Here is a 21,912-nt window from a genome sequence, read left to right on the forward strand (position 1 = left end):
CCTGTAAGTCGCTCTGGATAAGAGCATCTGCTAAATGACTAAAATGTAAATGTAAAATAAGCCAGATAGGCCTTTCACATACATGCCCTTATGTCAGTCATCAGTCAAAAAGAGGGTGTCTTGTCCTGCTCCTGAAATCTGCTCCTGCATTCATCCCAGTCATCAGCAACAGAGCATTGGGGTCAGTGCATGTCTGTGTGTGCGTAATTACGATGATCATTTAATATGGTCAATAAAAAACAAATATATAACATAAACATACTGTTGACGAGTAGGCTACGGTGTAATGGAATGTTTTGCGTTGTGTGGTAGGTTTTGTAGGTTTTGACACTCTTATGTAGGTGTCCAAACCAGCCATAAAATAACACAATATATGTCTAAATGTGTCATGACAGTGTTATAACATATTATGACATGGTTATGACCCTCTCATAACGTGGGGTGTCAAGTAAAGTGTTACCGAATATGTTTCTAAACACTTCTAATGTGGATGATTATGGATAATCCTGAATGAATTGTGAATAATGATGAGTGAGAAATTTACAGACGCACAATATCATACCCCCAAAAAACACTAACCTCCCCTGTTATCAAATCAAATCAAATTTTATTTGTCACATGCGCCGAATACAACAGGTGTAGACCTTACAGTGATATGCTTACTTACAAGCCCTTAACCAACAATGCAGTTTTAAATAAAAAAATAAATAAAATAATAATAACCAACAATGCAGTTTTAAGAACGAATACCAAAGAAAATCACAAAAAAATACCATGTAAAATAGTAAGAAATAAAAGTAACACATAACTAAAGAGCAGCAGTAAAATAAAATATATAGCGAGGCTATATAACTTTGACAATTTGTAGGGCCTTCTTCTGACACCGCCTGGTATAGAGGTCCTGGATGGCAGGAAGCTTGGCCCCAGTGATGTACTGGGCCGTACGCACTACCCTCTATAATGCCTTGCGGTCGGAGGCCGAGAAGTTGCCGTACAAGGCAGTGATGCAACCAGTCAGGATGCTCTCGATTGTGCAGCTGTAGAACCTTTTGCGGATCTGAGGACCCATGCCAAATCTTTTTAGTCTCCATGGGTGAATAGGTTTTGTCGTGCCCTCTTCACGACTGTCTTGGTGTGCTTGTTCCATGTTAGCTTGTAGGTGATGTGGACACCAAGGAACTTGAAGCTCTCAACCTGCTCCACTACAGCCCCGTCGATGAGAATGGGGGCGTGCTCAGTCCTCTTTTTTTTTCCTGTAGTCCACAATCATCTCCTTTGTCTTTGTCACGTTAAGGGAGAGGTTGTTATCCTGGCACCACACTGGCTATCTAAAGGCTGTCTCATCGTTGTCGGTGATCAGGCCTACCACCGTTGTGTCATCGGCAAACTTAATGATGGAGTTGGAGTCGTGCCTGGCCATGCAATCATGAGTGAACAGGGAGTACAGGAGGGGACTGAGCACGCACCTTTTACATTTTTTTTTAATTTTAGTCATTTAGCAGACGCTCTTATCCAGAGCGACTTACAGGAGCAATTAGGGTTAAGTGCCTTGCTCAAGGGCACATTTACGTCATTTAGCAGACGCTCTAATCCAGAGCGACTCACAAATTGGTGCATTCACCCTATAGCCAGTGGGATAACCACTTTACATTTTTTTTTGGGGGGGTGTAGAAGGATTACTTTATCCTATCCCAGGTATTCCTTAAAGAGGTGGGGTTTCAAATGTCTCCGGAAGGTGGTGAGTGACTCCGCTGTCCTGGCGTCGTGAGGGAGCTTGTTCCACCATTGGGGTGCCAGAGCAGCGAACAGTTTTGACTGGGCTGAGCGGGAACTATGCTTCCGCAGAGGAAGGGGAGCCAGCAGGCCAGAGGTGGATGAACGCAATGCCTCGTTTGGGTGTAGGGACTGATCAGAGCCCGAAGGTACAGAGGTGCCGTTCCCCTCACTGCTCCATAGGCAAGCACCATGGTCTTGTAACGGATGCGAGCTTCAACTGGAAGCCACTGGAGTGTGCGGAGGAGGGGGGTGACGTGAGAGAACTTGGGAAGGTTGAACACCAGACGGGCTGCGGCATTCTGGATGAGTTGTAGGGGTTTAATGGCACAGGCAGGGAGGCCAGCCAACAGCGAGTTGCAGTAATCCAGACGGGAGATGACAAGTGCCTGGATTAGGACCTGTGCCGCTTCCTGTGTAAGGCAGGGTCGTACTCTCCGAATGTTGTAGAGCATGAACCTGCAGGAGCGGGTCACCGCCTTGATGTTAGCGGAGAACGACAGGGTGTTGTCCAGGGTCACCTCTGAGGGGCCCCCGTGTTGAGGATCAGTGTGGCAGATGTGTTGTTACCTACCCTTACCACCTGGGGGCGGCCCGTCAGGAAGTCCAGGATCCAGTTGCAGAGGGAGGTGTTTAGTCCCAGGGTCCTTAGCTTAGAGATGAGCTTTGAGGGCACTATGGTGTTGAACGCTGAGCTGTAGTCAATGAATAGCATTCTCACATAGGTGTTCCTTTTGCCCAGGTGTGAAAGGGCAGTGTGGAGCGCAATAGAGATTGCATCATCTGTGGATCTGTTGGGGCGATATGCAAATTGGAGTGGGTCTAGGGTTTCTGGGATAATGGTTTGATGTGAGCCATGACCAGCCTTTCAAAGCACTTCATGGCTACAGACGTAAGTGCTACGGGTCAGTAGTCATTTAGGCAGGTTACCTTAGTGTTCTTGGGCACAGGGACTATGGTGGTCTGCTTGAAACATGTTGGTTGAAAATGTCATTGAAGACACTTGCCAGTTGGTCATCGTGTCCTGGTAATCCGTCTGGCCCTCTGGCCTTGTGAATGTTGACCTGTTTAAAGGTCTTACTCACATCGGCTATGGAGAGCGGGATCACACAGTCGTCCGGAACAACTGATGCTCTCATGCATGCTTCAGTGTTGCTTGCCTCGAAGCGAGCATAGAAGTGATTTAGCTCATCTGGTAGGCTTGTGTCACTGGTCAGCTCGCGGCTGTGCTTCCCCTTTGTAGTCTATAATAGTTTGCAGGCCCTGCCACATCCGACGAGCGTCAGAGCCGGTGTAGTATGATTCAATCTTAGTCCTGTATTGACTCTTTGCCTGTTTGATGGTTCGTCGGAGGGCATAGTGGGATTTCTCATAAGCTTCCGGGTTAGAGTCCCGCTCCTTGAAAGCGGCAGCTCTACCCTTTAGCTCAGTGCAGATGTTGCCTGTAATCCATGGCTTCTGGTTGGTGTATGTACGTACAGTCATTGTGGGGACAACGTCATCAATGCACTTATTGATGAAGCCAGTGACTGATGTACTCCTCAATGCCATCGGAAGAATCCCGGAACATATTCCAGTCTGTGCTAGCAAAACAGTCCTGTAGCTTAGCATCTGCATCATCTGACCACTTCTTTATTGACCGAGTCACTGGTGCTTCCTGCTTTAGTTTTTGCTTGTAAGCAGGAATCAGGAGGATATAATTATGGTCAGATTTGCCAAATGGAGGGCGAGGGAGAGCTTTGTATGCGTCTCTGTGTTTGGAGTAAAGGTGGTCTAGAGTTTTTTTTTCCCTCTGGTTGCACATTTAACATGCTGGTAGAAATTAGGTAAAACGGATTTAAGTTTCCCTGCATTAAAGTCCCCGGCCACTAGGAGTGCCGCTTCTGGATGAGCGTTTTCCTGTTTGCTTATGGCCGCATACAGTTCATTGAGTGCGGTCTTATTGCCAGCATCGGTTTGTGGTGGTAAATAGACAGCTACGAAGAATATAGATGAAAACTCTCTTGGTAGATAGTGTGGTCTACAGCTTATCATGAGATACTCTACCTCATGCGAGCAAATCCTCTAGACTTCCTTAGATATCGTGCACCAGCTGTTGTTTACAAATACTCGTAGACCGCCACCCCTTGTCTTACCAGAGGCTGCTGTTCTATCCTGCCGATACAGTGTATAACCCACCAGCTGTATGTTATGCATGTCTTCGTTCAGCCACGACTCGGTGAAACATAAGATATTACTGTTTTTAATGTCCCGTTTGTAGGATATTCATGCTTGTAGTTTGTCCACTTTATTATCAAGCGATTGTAAGTTGGCCAATAGTATCGATGGCAAAGGCAGATTAGCCACTCGTCGCCGGCTCCTTACCAGGCACCCCGATCTCCTTCAGCGATATCTCCTTTTCTTTCTACTGCGAATGACGGGGATGAGGGCCCTGTCGGGTGTCTGGAGCAAATCCCTCTCGTCCGACTCATTAAATATAAATTATTAGTCCAGTTCAAGGTGAGTAATCGCTGTTCTGATGTCCAGAAGCTCTTTTCGGTCATAAGAGATGGTAGCAGCAACATTATGTACAAAATAAGTTACAAACAATGCCAAAAAACACACAAAATAGCACGGTTGGTTAAGAGTCCATAAAGAGTCCATAAAAAGCGCCATCATATTGTAACGGTGAGAGGTTAGTCTTTCTTTGGGGATATAATTATATATATATATATATATATATATATATATATAACTTTTCGTTATTCACGACTATCCTTAATCATGGTAGTATCCACATTAATGTTTAGAAACATATTATATTCTTATTTACAATCAAATTAACGCCCAAAAGACACAATACATTATTTACCATGCATTTCCATTGGGCACAAAATAATCTGAAACACAACCAAAACAAACAGCAAATGCATCCAACAAGTTTGTAGAGTCACAAACTTGACGTAATCATTGCATGCTGGTAATATGGGACCAAATACTGAATTGTTGACTCTTTTAATACATTTGGTCTCCTAATGTCTCCTGACTATGTAAAAAAAGTGTTGTAATTTCTAAACGGTTCACCTGATATGGATGGAAATAACCTCAAATTAAAGCTGACAGTCTGCAATTTCAAATCCAAAGTGCTGGTGTACAGAGCCAAAACAACAACAACAACAAAAATCACTGTCCTAATAGCTCACTATACAGTACCGGTCAAAAGTTTTAGAACACCTACTCATTCAAGGGTTTTTCTTTATTTGTACTATTTTCTACATTGTAGTGAAGACATCAAAACTATGAAATAACACATATGGAATCATGTAGTAACCAAAAAAAGTGATAAACAAATCAAAATATATTTTATATTTGAGATTCTTCAAATAGCCACCCTTTGCCTTGATGATAACTTTGCACACTCTTGGCATTCTCTCAACCAGCTTCATGAGATAGTCACCTGGAATGCATTTCAATTAACAGGTGTGCCTTCTTAAAAGTTAATTTGTGTAATTTATTTCCTTCTTAATGTGTTTGAGCCAATCAGTTGTGTTGTTATTTGGTAAAAGACCAAGTCCATATTATGGCAAGAACAGCTCAAATAAGCAAAGAGAAACGACAGACCATCATTACTTTAAGCATTTTTTTCAAGTAAAGTCGCTATGATGAAACTGGCTCTCATGGGGACCGCCACAGGAATGGAAGACACAGAGTTACCTCTGCTGCAGAGGATAAGTTCATTAGAGTTACCAGCCTCAGAAATTGCAGCCCAAATAAATGCTTCACAGAGTTCAAGTAACAGACACATCTCAACATCAATTGTTCAGAGGAGACTGTGTGAATCAGGCCTTCATGGTCGAATTGCTGCAAAGAAAACCACTACTAAAGGACACCAATAAGAAGAAGAGACTTGCTTGGGCCAAGAAACACGAGCAATGGACGTTAGACCGGTGGAAATGTGTCCTTTGGTCTGGAGTTCAAATTGGAGATTTTTGGTTCCAACCGTCGTGTCTTTGTGTGGGTGAACGGATGATCTCCATGTGTATTTCCCACCGTAAAGAATGGAGGAGGAGGTGTTATGGTGTGGGGGTGCTTTTCTGGTGACACTGTCTGTGATTTATTTAGAAATCAAGGCACACTTAACCATCATGGCTACCACAGCATTCTGCAGCGATACGCCATCCCATCTGGTTTGGCTTAGTGGGACTATTTGTTTTTCAACAGGACAATGACCCAACACACCTCCAGGCTGTGTGAGGGCTATTTTACCAAGAAGGAGAGTGATGGAGTGCTGCATCAGATGATCTGGCCTCCCCAATCCCCCGACCTCAACCCAATTGAGATGGTTTTGGATGAGTCGGACCGCAGAGTGAAGTAAAAGCAGCCAACAAGTGCTCAGCATATGTGGGAACTCCTTCAAGACTGTTGGAAAAGTATTCCAGGTGAAGCTGGTTGAGAGAATGCCAGGAGTGTGCAAAGCTGTAATCAAGGCAAATGGTTGCTATTTGAGAAGCTCAAATATAAAAGATATTAGATTTTTTAAACACTTTTTTTGGTTACTACATGAAACCATATGTGTTATTTCATAGTATATGTCTTCACTATTATTCTACAATGTAGAAAATATCAAAAATCAAGAAAAACCCTTGAATGAGTAGGTCTTCTAAAAGCATTAAAAATAAAAATTGTGTCATACCCGTGGTATGCGGTCTGATATACCACGGCTTTCAGCCAATCAGCATTCAGGGCTGGAACCACCCAGTTTTATAATAATTATTATCTCTCCCTTCTCTCCCTCTCTTCTCCTCCTCCAGAGTATGACCTGGAACCCTGTGAAGACCCGGGCGTTCCTCCCTACAGTACCCGTAAGGGGTTACAGTTTGGGGTGGGGGACGTGCTCACCTTCTCCTGTTTCCCTGGATACCGTCTGGAGGGGCCGTTGAGGGTGACGTGCTTGGGGGGGCGGAGGAGGGTGTGGAGCTCCCCTCTGCCAAGGTGTGTTGGTAGGTGGTCACACTATTTAATTTGGCTTTGTTCACACTCCTGTCCCAACCGCCCACCTCATCGCCACCTCGCCCAATCATGTACATCAACTCATACCGCCATGTACCCTTATACACACAATCATACACTTCCCCGTTCAACAACATATATATATATATATATATATATATATATATATATATATATATATATATATATATATATATATATATATAGAGTACTACTCTTCAGGTGGATTATGGTGATAAATAGAGTGGATTATGGTGATATATAGAGTGGATTATGGTGAGATATAGAGTGGATTATGGTGAGATATAGAGTGGATTATGGTGAGATATAGAGCGGATTATGGTGAGATATAGAGCGGATTATGGTGATATATAGAGTGGATTATGGAGATATATAGAGTGGATTATGGAGATATATAGAGTGGATTATGGAGATATATAGAGTGGATTATGGTGATATATAGAGTGGATTATGGAGATATATAGAGTGGATTATGGTGATATATAGAGTGGATTATGGTGATATATTGAGTGGATTATGGTGATATATAGAGTGGATTATAGTGATATAGAGAGTGGATTATGGTGAAATAGAGAGTGAATTATGGAGATATATAGAGTGGGTTATGGTGATATATAGAGTGGATTATGGTGATATATAGAGTGGATTATGGAGATATATAGAGTGGATTATGGAGATATATAGAGTGGATTATGGAGATATATAGAGTGGATTATGGAGATATATAGAGTGGATTATGGAGATATATAGAGTGGATTATGGAGATATATAGAGTGGATTATGGAGATATATAGAGTGGATTATGATGATATATAGAGTGGATTATGGTGATATATAGAGTGAATTATGGTGATATATAGAGTGGATTATGGAGATATATAGAGTGGATTATGGTGATATATAGAGTGGATTACGGAGATAAATAGAATGGATTATGGAGATATATATAGTGGATTATGGAGATATATAGAGTGGATTATGGAGATATATAGAGTGGATTATGGAGATATATAGAGTGGATTATGGAGATATATAGAGTGAATTATGGTGATATATAGAGTGGATAATGGTGATATATAGAGTGGATTATGGAGATATATAGAGTGAATTATGGTGATATATAGAGTGGATAATGGTGATATATAGAGTGGATTATGGTGATATATAGAGTGGATTATGGTGATATAGAGAGTGGATTATTGCGATGAGGTGCCATTGAAGGAGTCAGGCGCAGGAGGGTAAATCACAGAATAACAGGCTTTAATCCGCAAAATACAGGTTTACACAGAAATGCGTCAAACACACTCCAGGGCACAAAACAGGCACACTGGAAAATACAAGGCACACAGGAAATACTTCTGTCGATACAAAATACACAAGCTCCACCAAGTTTCACTAACCTCCACAATAAACAATCACCCACACAGACAAGGAAGCAGAGGGAACACTTATACAATGACTAATGAGGGAATAAGGACCAGGTGTGTGTGATTGAAGACAAGACAAATGGAGTGATGATAAATGGATCGGCAGTAGCTAGTAAGCCGGTGACGCCGAACGCCGAAACCTGCCCGAACAAGGAGGGGAGGCAGCCTCGGAGGAAGTCTTGACAATTATGGAGATATATAGAGTGGATTATGGTTATGTATAGAGTGGATTAAGGTGATATAGAGAGTGTATTATGGAGCTATATAGAGTGGATTATGGAGATACATAGAGTGGATTATGATGATATATAGAGTGGATTATGATGATATAGAGAGTGGATTATAGTGATATAGAGAGTGGATTATGGTGATATAGAGAGTGGATTATGGTGATATATAGAGTGGATTATGGTGATATATAGAGTGGATTATGGTGATATATAGAGTGGATTATGATGATATAGAGAGTGGATTATGGTGATATATAGAGTGGATTATGATGATATAGAGAGTGGATTATAGTGATATAGAGAGTGGATTATGGTGATATATAGAGTGGATTATGGTGATATAGAGAGTGGATTATGGTGATATATAGAGTGGATTATGATGATATATAGAGTGGATTATGGTGATATATAGAGTGGATTATGGTGATATATAGAGTGGATTATGGTGATATATAGAGTGGATAATGGTGATATATAGAGTGGATTATGGTGATATATAGAGTGGATTATGGTGATATAGAGAGTGGATTATTGCGATGAGGTGCCATTGAAGGAGTCAGGCGCAGGAGGGTAAATCACAGAATAACAGGCTTTAATCCGCAAAATACAGGTTTACACAGAAATGCGTCAAACACACTCCAGGGCACAAAACAGGCACACTGGAAAATACAAGGCACACAGGAAATACTTCTGTCGATACAAAATACACAAGCTCCACCAAGTTTCACTAACCTCCACAATAAACAATCACCCACACAGACAAGGAAGCAGAGGGAACACTTATACAATGACTAATGAGGGAATAAGGACCAGGTGTGTGTGATTGAAGACAAGACAAATGGAGTGATGATAAATGGATCGGCAGTAGCTAGTAAGCCGGTGACGCCGAACGCCGAAACCTGCCCGAACAAGGAGGGGAGGCAGCCTCGGAGGAAGTCTTGACAATTATGGAGATATATAGAGTGGATTATGGTTATGTATAGAGTGGATTAAGGTGATATAGAGAGTGTATTATGGAGCTATATAGAGTGGATTATGGAGATACATAGAGTGGATTATGATGATATATAGAGTGGATTATGATGATATAGAGAGTGGATTATAGTGATATAGAGAGTGGATTATGGTGATATAGAGAGTGGATTATGGTGATATAGAGAGTGGATTATGGTGATATATAGAGTGGATTATGGTGATATATAGAGTGGATTATGGTGATATATAGAGTGGATTATGATGATATAGAGAGTGGATTATGGTGATATATAGAGTGGATTATGATGATATAGAGAGTGGATTATAGTGATATAGAGAGTGGATTATGGTGATATATAGAGTGGATTATGGTGATATAGAGAGTGGATTATGGTGATATATAGAGTGGATTATGATGATATATAGAGTGGATTATGGTGATATATAGAGTGGATTATGGTGATATAGAGAGTGGATTATGGTGATATAGAGAGTGGATTATGGTGATATAGAGAGTGGATTATGGTGATATAGAGAGTGGATTATGGTGATATATAGAGTGGATTATGGTGATATATAGAGTGGATTATGGTGATATATAGAGTGGATTATGGTGATATATAGAGTGGATTATGATGATATAGAGAGTGGATTATGGTGATATATAGAGTGGATTATGATGATATAGAGAGTGGATTATAGTGATATAGAGAGTGGATTATGGTGATATATAGAGTGGATTATGGTGATATAGAGAGTGGATTATGGTGATATATAGAGTGGATTATGATGATATATAGAGTGGATTATGGTGATATATAGAGTGGATTATGGTGATATAGAGAGTGGATTATGGTGATATAGAGAGTGGATTATGGTGATATAGAGAGTGGATTATGGTGATATAGAGAGTGGATTATGGTGATATATAGAGTGGATGAAATGGTTAGAACGGGTGAGTTCTGCAAATGTCCAGGGTCACAAAAAAACGGCATATTTTATGAGAAGGAGTATTGAAATCTTACCCAACGAGGTCCAGAGTACTGCCGGTTTTCTGTTCTACTTGATAATTAATTCCACCCACCTGGTGTCCCAGTCTAAATCAGTCCCTTAGAGAGGAGGATTGAAAACAATCATTGGAACTGGCTTCAAGGTCCAGATTTTGATGATAATACAGTATTAAAATGAGCCCCTCTTAATTCATAGAATGTAACTATAACCTATGTATAACTAACTGGAGAGCCAGTGGAATCATACCAAGAGGAAAACGGCTTAAACTGTTACAATGAAATTGAGAAATACACTACATGACCAAAGGTATGTGGACACCTGCTCGTCGAACATCTCATTACAAAATCATGGGCGTTAATATGGAGTTGGTCCCCCCTTTGCTTCTATAACAGACTAGACGTAATCTTGTCATTGTCATGCAGAAACAGGAAAGGGCCTTTCCCAAACTGTTGCCACAAAGTTGGAAGCACAGAATCGTCTAGAATGTCATTGTATGCTGTAGCGTTAAGATTTCCCTTCACTGGAGCTAAGGGGCCTAGCCCGAACCATGAAAAACAACCCCTGACCATTATTCCTCCTCCACCAAACTTTACAGTTGGCACTATGCATTGGGGCAGGTAGTGGTCTCCTGGCATCCATCAAACCCAGATTTGTCTGTTGGACTTCCAGGTGGTGAAGTGTGATTCATCACTCCAGAGAATGCGTTTCCACTGCTCCAGAGTCCAATGGTGGCGAGCTTTACACAACTCCAGCCGACGCTTGGCATTGTGCACGGTGATCTTAGGCTTGTGTGCGGCTGCTTGGCCATGGAAACCTATTTCATGAAGATCCCGACGAACAGTTCTTGTGCTGACGTTGCTTCCAGAGGCAGTTTGGAGCTCGGTAGTGAGTGTTGCAACCGAGGACAGACGATTTTTACGCACTACGCGCTTCAGCACTTGGCGGTCCCGTTCTGTGAGCTTGTGTGGCCTACTACTTCGCGGCTGAGCCGTTGTTGCTCCTAGATGTTTCCAATTCACAATAACAGCACTTACAGTTGACCGGGGCAGCTCTAGCAGGGCAGAAATCTGACAAACTGACTTGTTGGAAAGGTGGCATCCTATGACGGTGCCATGTTGAAAGTCACTGAGCTCTTCAGTAAGGTCATTCTACTGCCAATGTTTGTCTATGGAGATTGCATGGCTGTGTGCTCCACTTTATACAGCAGTCAGCAATGGGTGTGGCTGAAATAGCCCGAATGAACTAATTTGAAGAGGTGTCCACATACTTTTGTATATATAGTGTATCTTAGAGGCCAGATTTCCAGCAATTATAGTATGAAATGGCTCGCAGAGGCTAACTTTAGAAAGTAATTTGTCTAAACGTTGAGATTTTTACGTTCCAGTTGAAATAGTTTTAATTCCCTGTTATCTGGTCTTCTGCTTTTTTCTATGTTTGGGAGAAACTGGGTCAGGCAACAACAGCTGCACAATATGACTTTAGATTTAGACGGCTGGTTGGATGGTTTTCATTGGTCCTTTTGAGGACACTGGATTTGAGCGGTTTTTCTGTCTGTAATGAATTTCTATTTATGTTCAATTTTGACAGATCAAAACACTGTAAATGTGTAGAAGGGTCACAGATACTTTGAACTCCATCCAGGTCATCAGTTCTCATCTCTCCTACATTATCCTCCCCTCTGCATGCCTCCATAGAAGCATGTATAAGTACATATTCTGGATGATATTGGCATGTGATGTGTGACCTCTCTCTCTCTCTCTCTCTCTCTCTCTCTCTCTCTCTCTCTCTCTCTCTCTCTCTCTCTCTCTCTCTCTCTCTCTCTCTCTCTCTCTCTCTCTCTCTCTCTCTCTCTCTCTCTCTCTCTCTCTCTCTCTCTCTCTCTCTCTCTCCCCCTCTCTCTCTCTCTCTCTCTCTCTCTCTCTCTCTCTCTCTCTACTCTCTCTCTCTCTACTCTCTCTCTCTCTCCCCTCTCTACTCTCTCTCTCTCTCAGCTGAGTGTGGATCCTCTGTGACTGGAATGCAGGGAGTGCTGCTGTCTCCCAACTACCCAGGTTACTATGGGAACCACCATGAGTGTATCTACTCTATACAGACCCAGCCAGGCAAGGGCATCCAGCTCCGAGCACGAGACTTCAGACTGGAGGACGACGACATGCTCAAAGTGAGGGGGGAGAGAGTTTGTGTGTATGTGTGTGTGTGTTTGTTTGCATGCTCGCATTTGGCAAGAGCTTTGTGCAGAAACCTCTTAGGGTATGTTTGTGGGACGGAGGGAGGGAGGGAGGGAGGGAGGGAGGTAGGAGGGAGGGAGGGAGGAGGGAGGGAGGGAGGGAGGGAGGAGGGAGGAGGGAGGAGGGAGGAGGGAGGGAGGAGGGAGGGAGGGAGGGAGGGAGGGAGGGAGGGAGGGAGGGAGGGAGGGAGGAGGGAGGGAGGTAGGGAGGGAGGGAGGGAGGGAGGGAGGTAGGGAGGGAGGTAGGGAGAGGGAGGGAGTCATGGTTTTATAATTTAGAGACAGTATACAGTGCCTTCAGAAAGTATTCAAAACCCTTTTACCTGTTCCACATTTGGTTGTGTTACAGCGTGAATTTCAAATGGATTACATTCATATTTAGTGTCACTGGCCTACACACAATACCCCATAATGTCAAAGTGGAATTATGTTTTTAGAAATGTTTACAAATTCATTAAAAATAAAAAGGTGAAATGTCTTGAGTCAGTAAGTGTTCAACGATTTTGTTATGAAAAGCCTAAATCAGTTCAGGTGTAAAAATGTGTTAAACAAGTCATATAATGAGTTGCGTGGACTCACTATAGTTTTTAACATGATTTAAAAAATTACTACCTCTCTCTCTCTCTCTCTCTCTCTCTCTCTCTCCCTCTGTCTCCCCATCTCTCTCTCTCTCTCTCTCTCTCTCTCTCTCTCTCTCTCTCTCTCTCTCTCTCTCTCTCTCTCTCTCTCTCTCTCTCTCTCTCTCTCTCTCTCTCTCTCTCTCTCTCTCTCTCTCTCTCTGTCTCTGTCTCTGTCTCTGTCTCTCTCTCTCTCTCTCCCTCTCTCTCTGTCTCCCCATCTCTCCCTGTAGGTGTTTGATGGCAGTAGTAAACAGGCTCGTCTGTTGGGTGTGTTCTCTGGGACTGAGCTGCAGGAAAACACTCTCAACTCTACATCCAGCTCCATGTGGCTGGAGTTCATCAGCAATGCAGACAACACCAGCCAGGGCTTTGAGCTATACTTTACTAGTGAGTAACAGGCACACACACACCCATGCCCTCAGGTGTCGACCAATGATGGTGGAGTGTGAATAGTATGCTAGAGGCAGAATCGCTGAGCCGTCATTATGCAACTTTCTATACTTTATTTTTAGTATATCTCTAACTCTTTTTTTCTCTGCCCCAACTTTCACCTTTCTCTTCATAACCCTTCCTTCTCTATTCACCTTTCACCTTTCTCTTCATAACCCTTCCTTCTCTATTCACCTTTCACCTTTCTCTTCATAACCCTTCCTTCTCTATTCACCTTTCACCTCTCTCTTCATAACCCTTCCTTCTCTATTCACCTTTCACCTCTCTCTTCATAACCCTTCCTTCTCTATTCACCTTTCACCTCTCTCTTCATAACCCTTCCTTCTCTATTCACCTTTCACCTCTCTCTTCATAACCCTTCCTTCTCTATTCACCTTTCACCTCTCTCTTCATAACCCTTCCTTCTCTATTCACCTTTCACCTCTCTCTTCATAACCCTTCCTTCTCTATTCACCTTTCACCTCTCTCTTCATAACCCTTCCTTCTCTATTCACCTTTCATCCTCTTCCTCTGTCCTTCCTCTGTCCTTCCTCTGTCCTCCCTCTGTCCTTCCTCTGTACTTCCTCTGTTCTTCCTCTGTTCTTCCTCTGTACTTCCTCTGTCCTCCCTATGTCCTTTCTCTGTACTTCCTCTGTCCTCCCTCTGTCCTTCCTCTTCCTTCCTCTGTACTTCCTCTGTCCTTCCTCTGTCCTTCCTCTGTTCTTCCTCTGTACTTCCTCTGTCCTCCCTCTGTCCTTCCTCTGTACTTCCTCTGTCCTTCCTCTGTCCTTCCTCTGTCCTTCCTCTGTCCTTCCTCTGTCCTTGCTCTCTACTTCCTCTCTACTTCCTTACCGCCTCTTTCTCCGTACCCTGTTATCTCCCCTCTCCTCCTCTCTCACCTTTGTGTTCATCCCTCCGTCCGTCAGGTTTTGATCTGGTGAAGTGTGAGGACCCGGGTGTTCCTCAGTTTGGCTATAAGAGAGAAGATAAGGGTCACTTCGCCGGCAGCACCGTGGGTTACAGCTGTGACCCAGGATACACCCTGAAGGGACCCCAGATCCTCACCTGTTTGAGGGGGGAGAGGAGAGCCTGGGATAGCCCCCTGCCCCTCTGTGTCGGTAAGTGAACACAGGGGCTGTCTGTGTGTTGGGGGTGGGGGACAACAACAGGGGTTGTGTGTGTGTGTGTGTGTGTGTGTGTGTGTGTGTGTGTGTGTGTGTGTGTGTTTGTGTGTGTGGACATGTTTAACTATACTTTTGGGGACCAGATGTCCCCACAAGAATAGTAAACCAAGAAAAAATGTGACCAACTGTGGATATTTTGGTCCCCACAAGGTCAAATGCTGTTTCTAGGGGGTTTAGGGTTAAGGTTAGAATTAGTGTTAGGGTTAGGGTTAGGAGATAGGGTTAGTGTTAGGGTTAGGGTTAGGAGCTAGGGTTAGGTTTAGGATTAAGGTTAAGGTTAGGTTTTTGGGTAAAGGTTAGGGTTAGGTTTAGGGTTAGGGGTTAGGGAGAATAGGATTTTGAATGGGACTGAATCGTATGCCCCCACAAGGTTAGCTGCGCAAGACTGTGTTTGTGTGCAAGCGTTATTCAACTCATTCTGTGCCGTACAGCCTCTTCCCACCATGTAGCGCTTCTCTCGCAGATTAAAAACAATAAATTATCAATGGTGAGTGTAATGGTGAATGTAAAGTTAATTACTCGTGAGTTCATCAATAGTTAATTCAATCAACTGTTAAATTGACTCTAAAAAAAACGTGACACCCACAGTTTAATTGTGAAGATACATTTAGCACCGCCCTAAAAACCCTATTCAAATTCGACACAAACCTTCAAATGACACATTCTATAAACTCTTTATAGTGTATTATTTGAATTTTAGAGGTGATAAGTTGGACAAATCGGGTGAAAAAAGCCGGTTCCCCACACAACATTTCTCCCCCTTTCACCATGACGCAGTAGCTTTCATTTCCCCACCAGCCAGTTTTAAAAAGACCCGGCGGAGCTCCGTTGCCTTCTTCAATCATGCAGAGACGGGCAGCAGGAAGGTCTCACCATTGACTTTGCTGGAAAGGGGAAAATTGTGCTTTACAATGGTATTCATATTACAGTTGACCTTGGAAGTATTACGTTTTTGGGATGCTAAAATAAGGTCAAATGTACGGGACAGAGCGATCTACAAAAGTGCGTTAGCTACCGTTACACCCTTCCATTATGGGGGCAAACAGAAAACTGACCTAAGTTCAGTATTTATGGGCACTATCCTACCTAAGATCAGTATTTAAGGGCACCATCCTACCTAATATCAGTATTTAAGGGCACTATCCTACCTAAGATCAGTATTTAAGGGCACTATCCTACCCAAGATCAGTATTTAAGGGCACTATCCTAGTCCAGTCCTCTGCTCTCATCCCCTTTCCTTCCCTATTGAATAATGTAGAGGTCCTCTTTGACAGCCTTTCACCCAGCTCTCTAGGTAAAGGTCCTCTTTGACATCATTTCACCCAGCTCTCTAGGTAAAGGTCCACTTTGACAGCCTTTCACCCAGCTCTCTAGGTAGAGGTCCACTTAGACAGCCTTTCACCCAGCTCTCTAGGTAGAAGTCCTCTTAGACAGCCTTTCACCCAGCTCTCTAGGTAGAGGTCCACTTAGACAGCCTTTCACCCAGCTCTCTAGGTAGAGGTCCTCTTAGACAGCCTTTCACCCAGCTCTCTAGGTAGAGGTCCACTTAGACAGCCTTTCACCCAGCTCTCTAGGTAAAGGTCCTCTTTGACAGCCTTTCACCCAGCTCTCTAGGTAGAGGTCCACTTAGACAGCCTTTCACCCAGCTCTCTAGGTAGAAGTCCTCTTAGACAGCCTTTCACCCAGCTCTCTAGGTAAAGGTCCTCTTAGACAGCCTTTCACCCAGCTCTCTAGGTAGAGGTCCACTTAGACAGCCTTTCACCCAGCTCTCTAGGTAGAGGTCCTCTTAGACAGCCTTTCACCCAGCTCTCTAGGTAAAGGTCCTCTTTGACAGCCTTTCACCCAGCTCTCTAGGTAAAGGTCCTCTTAGACAGCCTTTCACCCAGCTCTCTAGGTAGAGGTCCTCTTAGATGGCCTTTCACCCAGCTCTCTAGGTAAAGGTCCTCTTTGACAGCCTTTCACCCAGCTCTCTAGGTAGAGGTCCACTTAGACAGCCTTTCACCCAGCTCTCTAGGTAAAGGTCCTCTTAGACAGCCTTTCACCCAGCTCTCTAGGTAGAGGTCCTCTTTGACAGCCTTTCACCCAGCTCTCTAGGTAGAGGTCCTCTTAGACAGCCTTTCACCCAGCTCTCTAGGTAGAGGTCCTCTTAGATGGCCTTTCACCCAGCTCTCTAGGTAAAGGTCCTCTTTGACAGCCTTTCACCCAGCTCTCTAGGTAGAGGTCCACTTAGACAGCCTTTCACCCAGCTCTCTAGGTAGAGGTCCTCTTAGATGGCCTTTCACCCAGCTCTCTAGGTAAAGGTCCTCTTTGACAGCCTTTCACCCAGCTCTCTAGGTAGAGGTCCACTTAGACAGCCTTTCACCCAGCTCTCTAGGTAAAGGTCCTCTTTGACAGTCGTTCACCCAGCTCTCTAGGTAGAGGTCCACTTAGACAGCCTTTCACCCAGCTCTCTAGGTAGAGGTCCTCTTAGATGGCCTTTCACCCAGCTCTCTAGGTAAAGGTCCTCTTTGACAGCCTTTCACCCAGCTCTCTAGGTAGAGGTCCACTTAGACAGCCTTTCACCCAGCTCTCTAGGTAGAGGTCCACTTAGACAGCCTTTCACCCAGCTCTCTAGGTAGAGGTCCTCTTAGATGGCCTTTCACCCAGCTCTCTAGGTAAAGGTCCTCTTTGACATTCTTTCACCCAGCTCTCTAGGTAGAGGTCCACTTAGACAGCCTTTCACCCAGCTCTCTAGGTATAGGTCCTCTTAGATGGCCTTTCACCCAGCTCTCTAGGTAAAGGTCCTCTTTGACAGCCTTTCACCCAGCTCTCTAGGTAAAGGTCCTCTTAGACAGCCTTTCACCCAGCTCTCTAGGTAGAGGTCCTCTTAGATGGCCTTTCACCCAGCTCTCTAGGTAATGGTCCTCTTTGACAGCCTTTCACCCAGCTCTCTAGGTAGAGGTCCACTTAGACAGCCTTTCACCCAGCTCTCTAGGTAGAAGTCCTCTTAGACAGCCTTTCACCCAGCTCTCTAGGTAAAGGTCCTCTTAGACAGCCTTTCACCCAGCTCTCTAGGTAGAGGTCCACTTAGACAGCCTTTCACCCAGCTCTCTAGGTAGAGGTCCTCTTAGATGGCCTTTCACCCAGCTCTCTAGGTAAAGGTCCTCTTTGACAGCCTTTCACCCAGCTCTCTAGGTAGAGGTCCACTTAGACAGCCTTTCACCCAGCTCTCTAGGTAAAGGTCCTCTTAGACAGCCTTTCACCCAGCTCTCTAGGTAGAGGTCCTCTTTGACAGCCTTTCACCCAGCTCTCTAGGTAGAGGTCCTCTTAGACAGCCTTTCACCCAGCTCTCTAGGTAGAGGTCCTCTTAGATGGCCTTTCACCCAGCTCTCTAGGTAAAGGTCCTCTTTGACAGCCTTTCACCCAGCTCTCTAGGTAGAGGTCCACTTAGACAGCCTTTCACCCAGATCTCTAGGTAGAGGTCCTCTTAGATGGCCTTTCACCCAGCTCTCTAGGTAAAGGCCCTCTTTGACAGCCTTTCACCCAGCTCTCTAGGTAGAGGTCCACTTAGACAGCCTTTCACCCAGCTCTCTAGGTAAAGGTCCTCTTTGACAGCCATTCACCCAGCTCTCTAGGTAGAGGTCCACTTAGACAGCCTTTCACCCAGCTCTCTAGGTAGAGGTCCTCTTAGACAGCCTTTCACCCAGCTCTCTAGGTAAAGGTCCTCTTTGACAGCCTTTCACCCAGCTCTCTAGGTAAAGGTCCTCTTAGACAGCCTTTCACCCAGCTCTCTAGGTAGAGGTCCTCTTAGATGGCCTTTCACCCAGCTCTCTAGGTAAAGGTTCTCTTTGACAGCCTTTCACCCAGCTCTCTAGGTAGAGGTCCACTTAGACAGCCTTTCACCCAGCTCTCTAGGTAGAAGTCCTCTTAGACAGCCTTTCACCCAGCTCTCTAGGTAAAGGTCCTCTTAGACAGCCTTTCACCCAGCTCTCTAGGTAGAGGTCCACTTAGACAGCCTTTCACCCAGCTCTCTAGGTAGAGGTCCTCTTAGACAGCCTTTCACCCAGCTCTCTAGGTAAAGGTCCTCTTTGACAGCCTTTCACCCAGCTCTCAAGGTAAAGGTCCTCTTAGACAGCCTTTCACCCAGCTCTCTAGGTAGAGGTCCTCTTAGATGGCCTTTCACCCAGCTCTCTAGGTAAAGGTCCTCTTTGACAGCCTTTCACCCAGCTCTCTAGGTAGAGGTCCACTTAGACAGCCTTTCACCCAGCTCTCTAGGTAAAGGTCCTCTTAGACAGCCTTTCACCCAGCTCTCTAGGTAGAGGTCCTCTTTGACAGCCTTTCACCCAGCTCTCTAGGTAGAGGTCCTCTTAGACAGCCTTTCACCCAGCTCTCTAGGTAGAGGTCCTCTTAGATGGCCTTTCACCCAGCTCTCTAGGTAAAGGTCCTCTTTGACAGCCTTTCACCCAGCTCTCTAGGTAGAGGTCCACTTAGACAGCCTTTCACCCAGCTCTCTAGGTAGAGGTCCTCTTAGATGGCCTTTCACCCAGCTCTCTAGGTAAAGGTCCTCTTTGACAGCCTTTCACCCAGCTCTCTAGGTAGAGGTCCACTTAGACAGCCTTTCACCCAGCTCTCTAGGTAAAGGTCCTCTTTGACAGCCGTTCACCCAGCTCTCTAGGTAGAGGTCCACTTAGACAGCCTTTCACCCAGCTCTCTAGGTAGAGGTCCTCTTAGATGGCCTTTCACCCAGCTCTCTAGGTAAAGGTCCTCTTTGACAGCCTTTCACCCAGCTCTCTAGGTAGAGGTCCACTTAGACAGCCTTTCACCCAGCTCTCTAGGTAGAGGTCCTCTTAGATGGCCTTTCACCCAGCTCTCTAGGTAAAGGTCCTCTTTGACAGCCTTTCACCCAGCTCTCTAGGTAGAGGTCCACTTAGACAGCCTTTCACCCAGCTCTCTAGGTAGAGGTCCTCTTAGACAGCCTTTCACCCAGCTCTCTAGGTAAAGGTCCTCTTTGACAGCCTTTCACCCAGCTCTCTAGGTAAAGGTCCTCTTAGACAGCCTTTCACCCAGCTCTCTAGGTAGAGGTCCTCTTAGATGGCCTTTCACCCAGCTCTCTAGGTAAAGGTCCTCTTTGACAGCCTTTCACCCAGCTCTCTAGGTAGAGGTCCACTTAGACAGCCTTTCACCCAGCTCTCTAGGTAGAAGTCCTCTTTGACAGCCTTTCACCCAGCTCTCTAGGTAAAGGTCCTCTTAGACAGCCTTTCACCCAGCTCTCTAGGTAGAGGTCCTCTTTGTCTGCCTTTCACCCAGCTCTCTAGGTAGAGGTCCTCTTTGACAGCCTTTCACCCAGCTCTCTAGGTAGAGGTCCTCTTAGACAGCCTTTCACCCAGCTCTCTAGGTAGAGGTCCTCTTAGACAGCCTTTCACCCAGCTCTCTAGGTAGAGGTCCTCTTAGATGGCCTTTCACCCAGCTCTCTAGGTAAAGGTCCTCTTTGACAGCCTTTCACCCAGCTCTCTAGGTAGAGGTCCACTTAGACAGCCTTTCACCCAGCTCTCTAGGTAGAGGTCCTCTTAGATGGCCTTTCACCCAGCTCTCTAGGTAAAGGTCCTCTTTGACAGCCTTTCACCCAGCTCTCTAGGTAGAGGTCCACTTAGACAGCCTTTCACCCAGCTCTCTAGGTAAAGGTCCTCTTTGACAGCCGTTCACCCAGCTCTCTAGGTAGAGGTCCACTTAGACAGCCTTTCACCCAGCTCTCTAGGTAGAGGTCCTCTTAGATGGCCTTTCACCCAGCTCTCTAGGTAAAGGTCCTCTTTGACAGCCTTTCACCCAGCTCTCTAGGTAGAGGTCCACTTAGACAGCCTTTCACCCAGCTCTCTAGGTAGAGGTCCTCTTAGATGGCCTTTCACCCAGCTCTCTAGGTAAAGGTCCTCTTTGACAGCCTTTCACCCAGCTCTCTAGGTAGAGGTCCACTTAGACAGCCTTTCACCCAGCTCTCTAGGTAGAGGTCCTCTTAGACAGCCTTTCACCCAGCTCTCTAGGTAAAGGTCCTCTTTGACAGCCTTTCACCCAGCTCTCTAGGTAAAGGTCCTCTTAGACAGCCTTTCACCCAGCTCTCTAGGTAGAGGTCCTCTTAGATGGCCTTTCACCCAGCTCTCTAGGTAAAGGTCCTCTTTGACAGCCTTTCACCCAGCTCTCTAGGTAGAGGTCCACTTAGACAGCCTTTCACCCAGCTCTCTAGGTAGAGGTCCTCTTAGATGGCCTTTCACCCAGCTCTCTAGGTAAAGGTCCTCTTTGACAGCCTTTCACCCAGCTCTCTAGGTAGAGGTCCACTTAGACAGCCTTTCACCCAGCTCTCTAGGTAAAGGTCCTCTTAGACAGCCTTTCACCCAGCTCTCTAGGTAGAGGTCCTCTTTGACAGCCTTTCACCCAGCTCTCTAGGTAGAGGTCCTCTTAGACAGCCTTTCACCCAGCTCTCTAGGTAGAGGTCCTCTTAGATGGCCTTTCACCCAGCTCTCTAGGTAAAGGTCCTCTTTGACAGCCTTTCACCCAGCTCTCTAGGTAGAGGTCCACTTAGACAGCCTTTCACCCAGATCTCTAGGTAGAGGTCCTCTTAGATGGCCTTTCACCCAGCTCTCTAGGTAAAGGTCCTCTTTGACAGCCTTTCACCCAGCTCTCTAGGTAGAGGTCCACTTAGACAGCCTTTCACCCAGCTCTCTAGGTAAAGGTCCTCTTTGACAGCCATTCACCCAGCTCTCTAGGTAGAGGTCCACTTAGACAGCCTTTCACCCAGCTCTCTAGGTAGAGGTCCTCTTAGACAGCCTTTCACCCAGCTCTCTAGGTAAAGGTCCTCTTTGACAGCCTTTCACCCAGCTCTCTAGGTAAAGGTCCTCTTAGACAGCCTTTCACCCAGCTCTCTAGGTAGAGGTCCTCTTAGATGGCCTTTCACCCAGCTCTCTAGGTAAAGGTTCTCTTTGACAGCCTTTCACCCAGCTCTCTAGGTAGAGGTCCACTTAGACAGCCTTTCACCCAGCTCTCTAGGTAGAAGTCCTC

At 45.1% G+C, this 21,912-nt stretch overlaps 1 protein-coding gene across 1 annotated transcript in view; it reads left to right on the plus strand.

Moving 5' to 3' along the window:
- LOC121537277 (CUB and sushi domain-containing protein 2-like) overlaps positions 1-21,912 on the plus strand; it is a gene marked incomplete at its 3' end in the record, with an annotated part of 265,202 nt that overhangs the window by 142,389 nt on the left and 100,901 nt on the right. The window contains exons 19-22 of the mRNA XM_045216200.1: positions 6,564-6,752; positions 12,418-12,587; positions 13,504-13,660; positions 14,629-14,820. Of these exons, the coding sequence (XP_045072135.1) occupies positions 6,564-6,752; positions 12,418-12,587; positions 13,504-13,660; positions 14,629-14,820 (708 nt within the window). The remainder of the gene's footprint in view (positions 1-6,563; positions 6,753-12,417; positions 12,588-13,503; positions 13,661-14,628; positions 14,821-21,912) is intronic.

This window comes from Coregonus clupeaformis, unplaced genomic scaffold, assembly GCF_020615455.1.
Source record: "Coregonus clupeaformis isolate EN_2021a unplaced genomic scaffold, ASM2061545v1 scaf0637, whole genome shotgun sequence".
Classification (NCBI taxonomy): domain Eukaryota; kingdom Metazoa; phylum Chordata; class Actinopteri; order Salmoniformes; family Salmonidae; genus Coregonus; species Coregonus clupeaformis.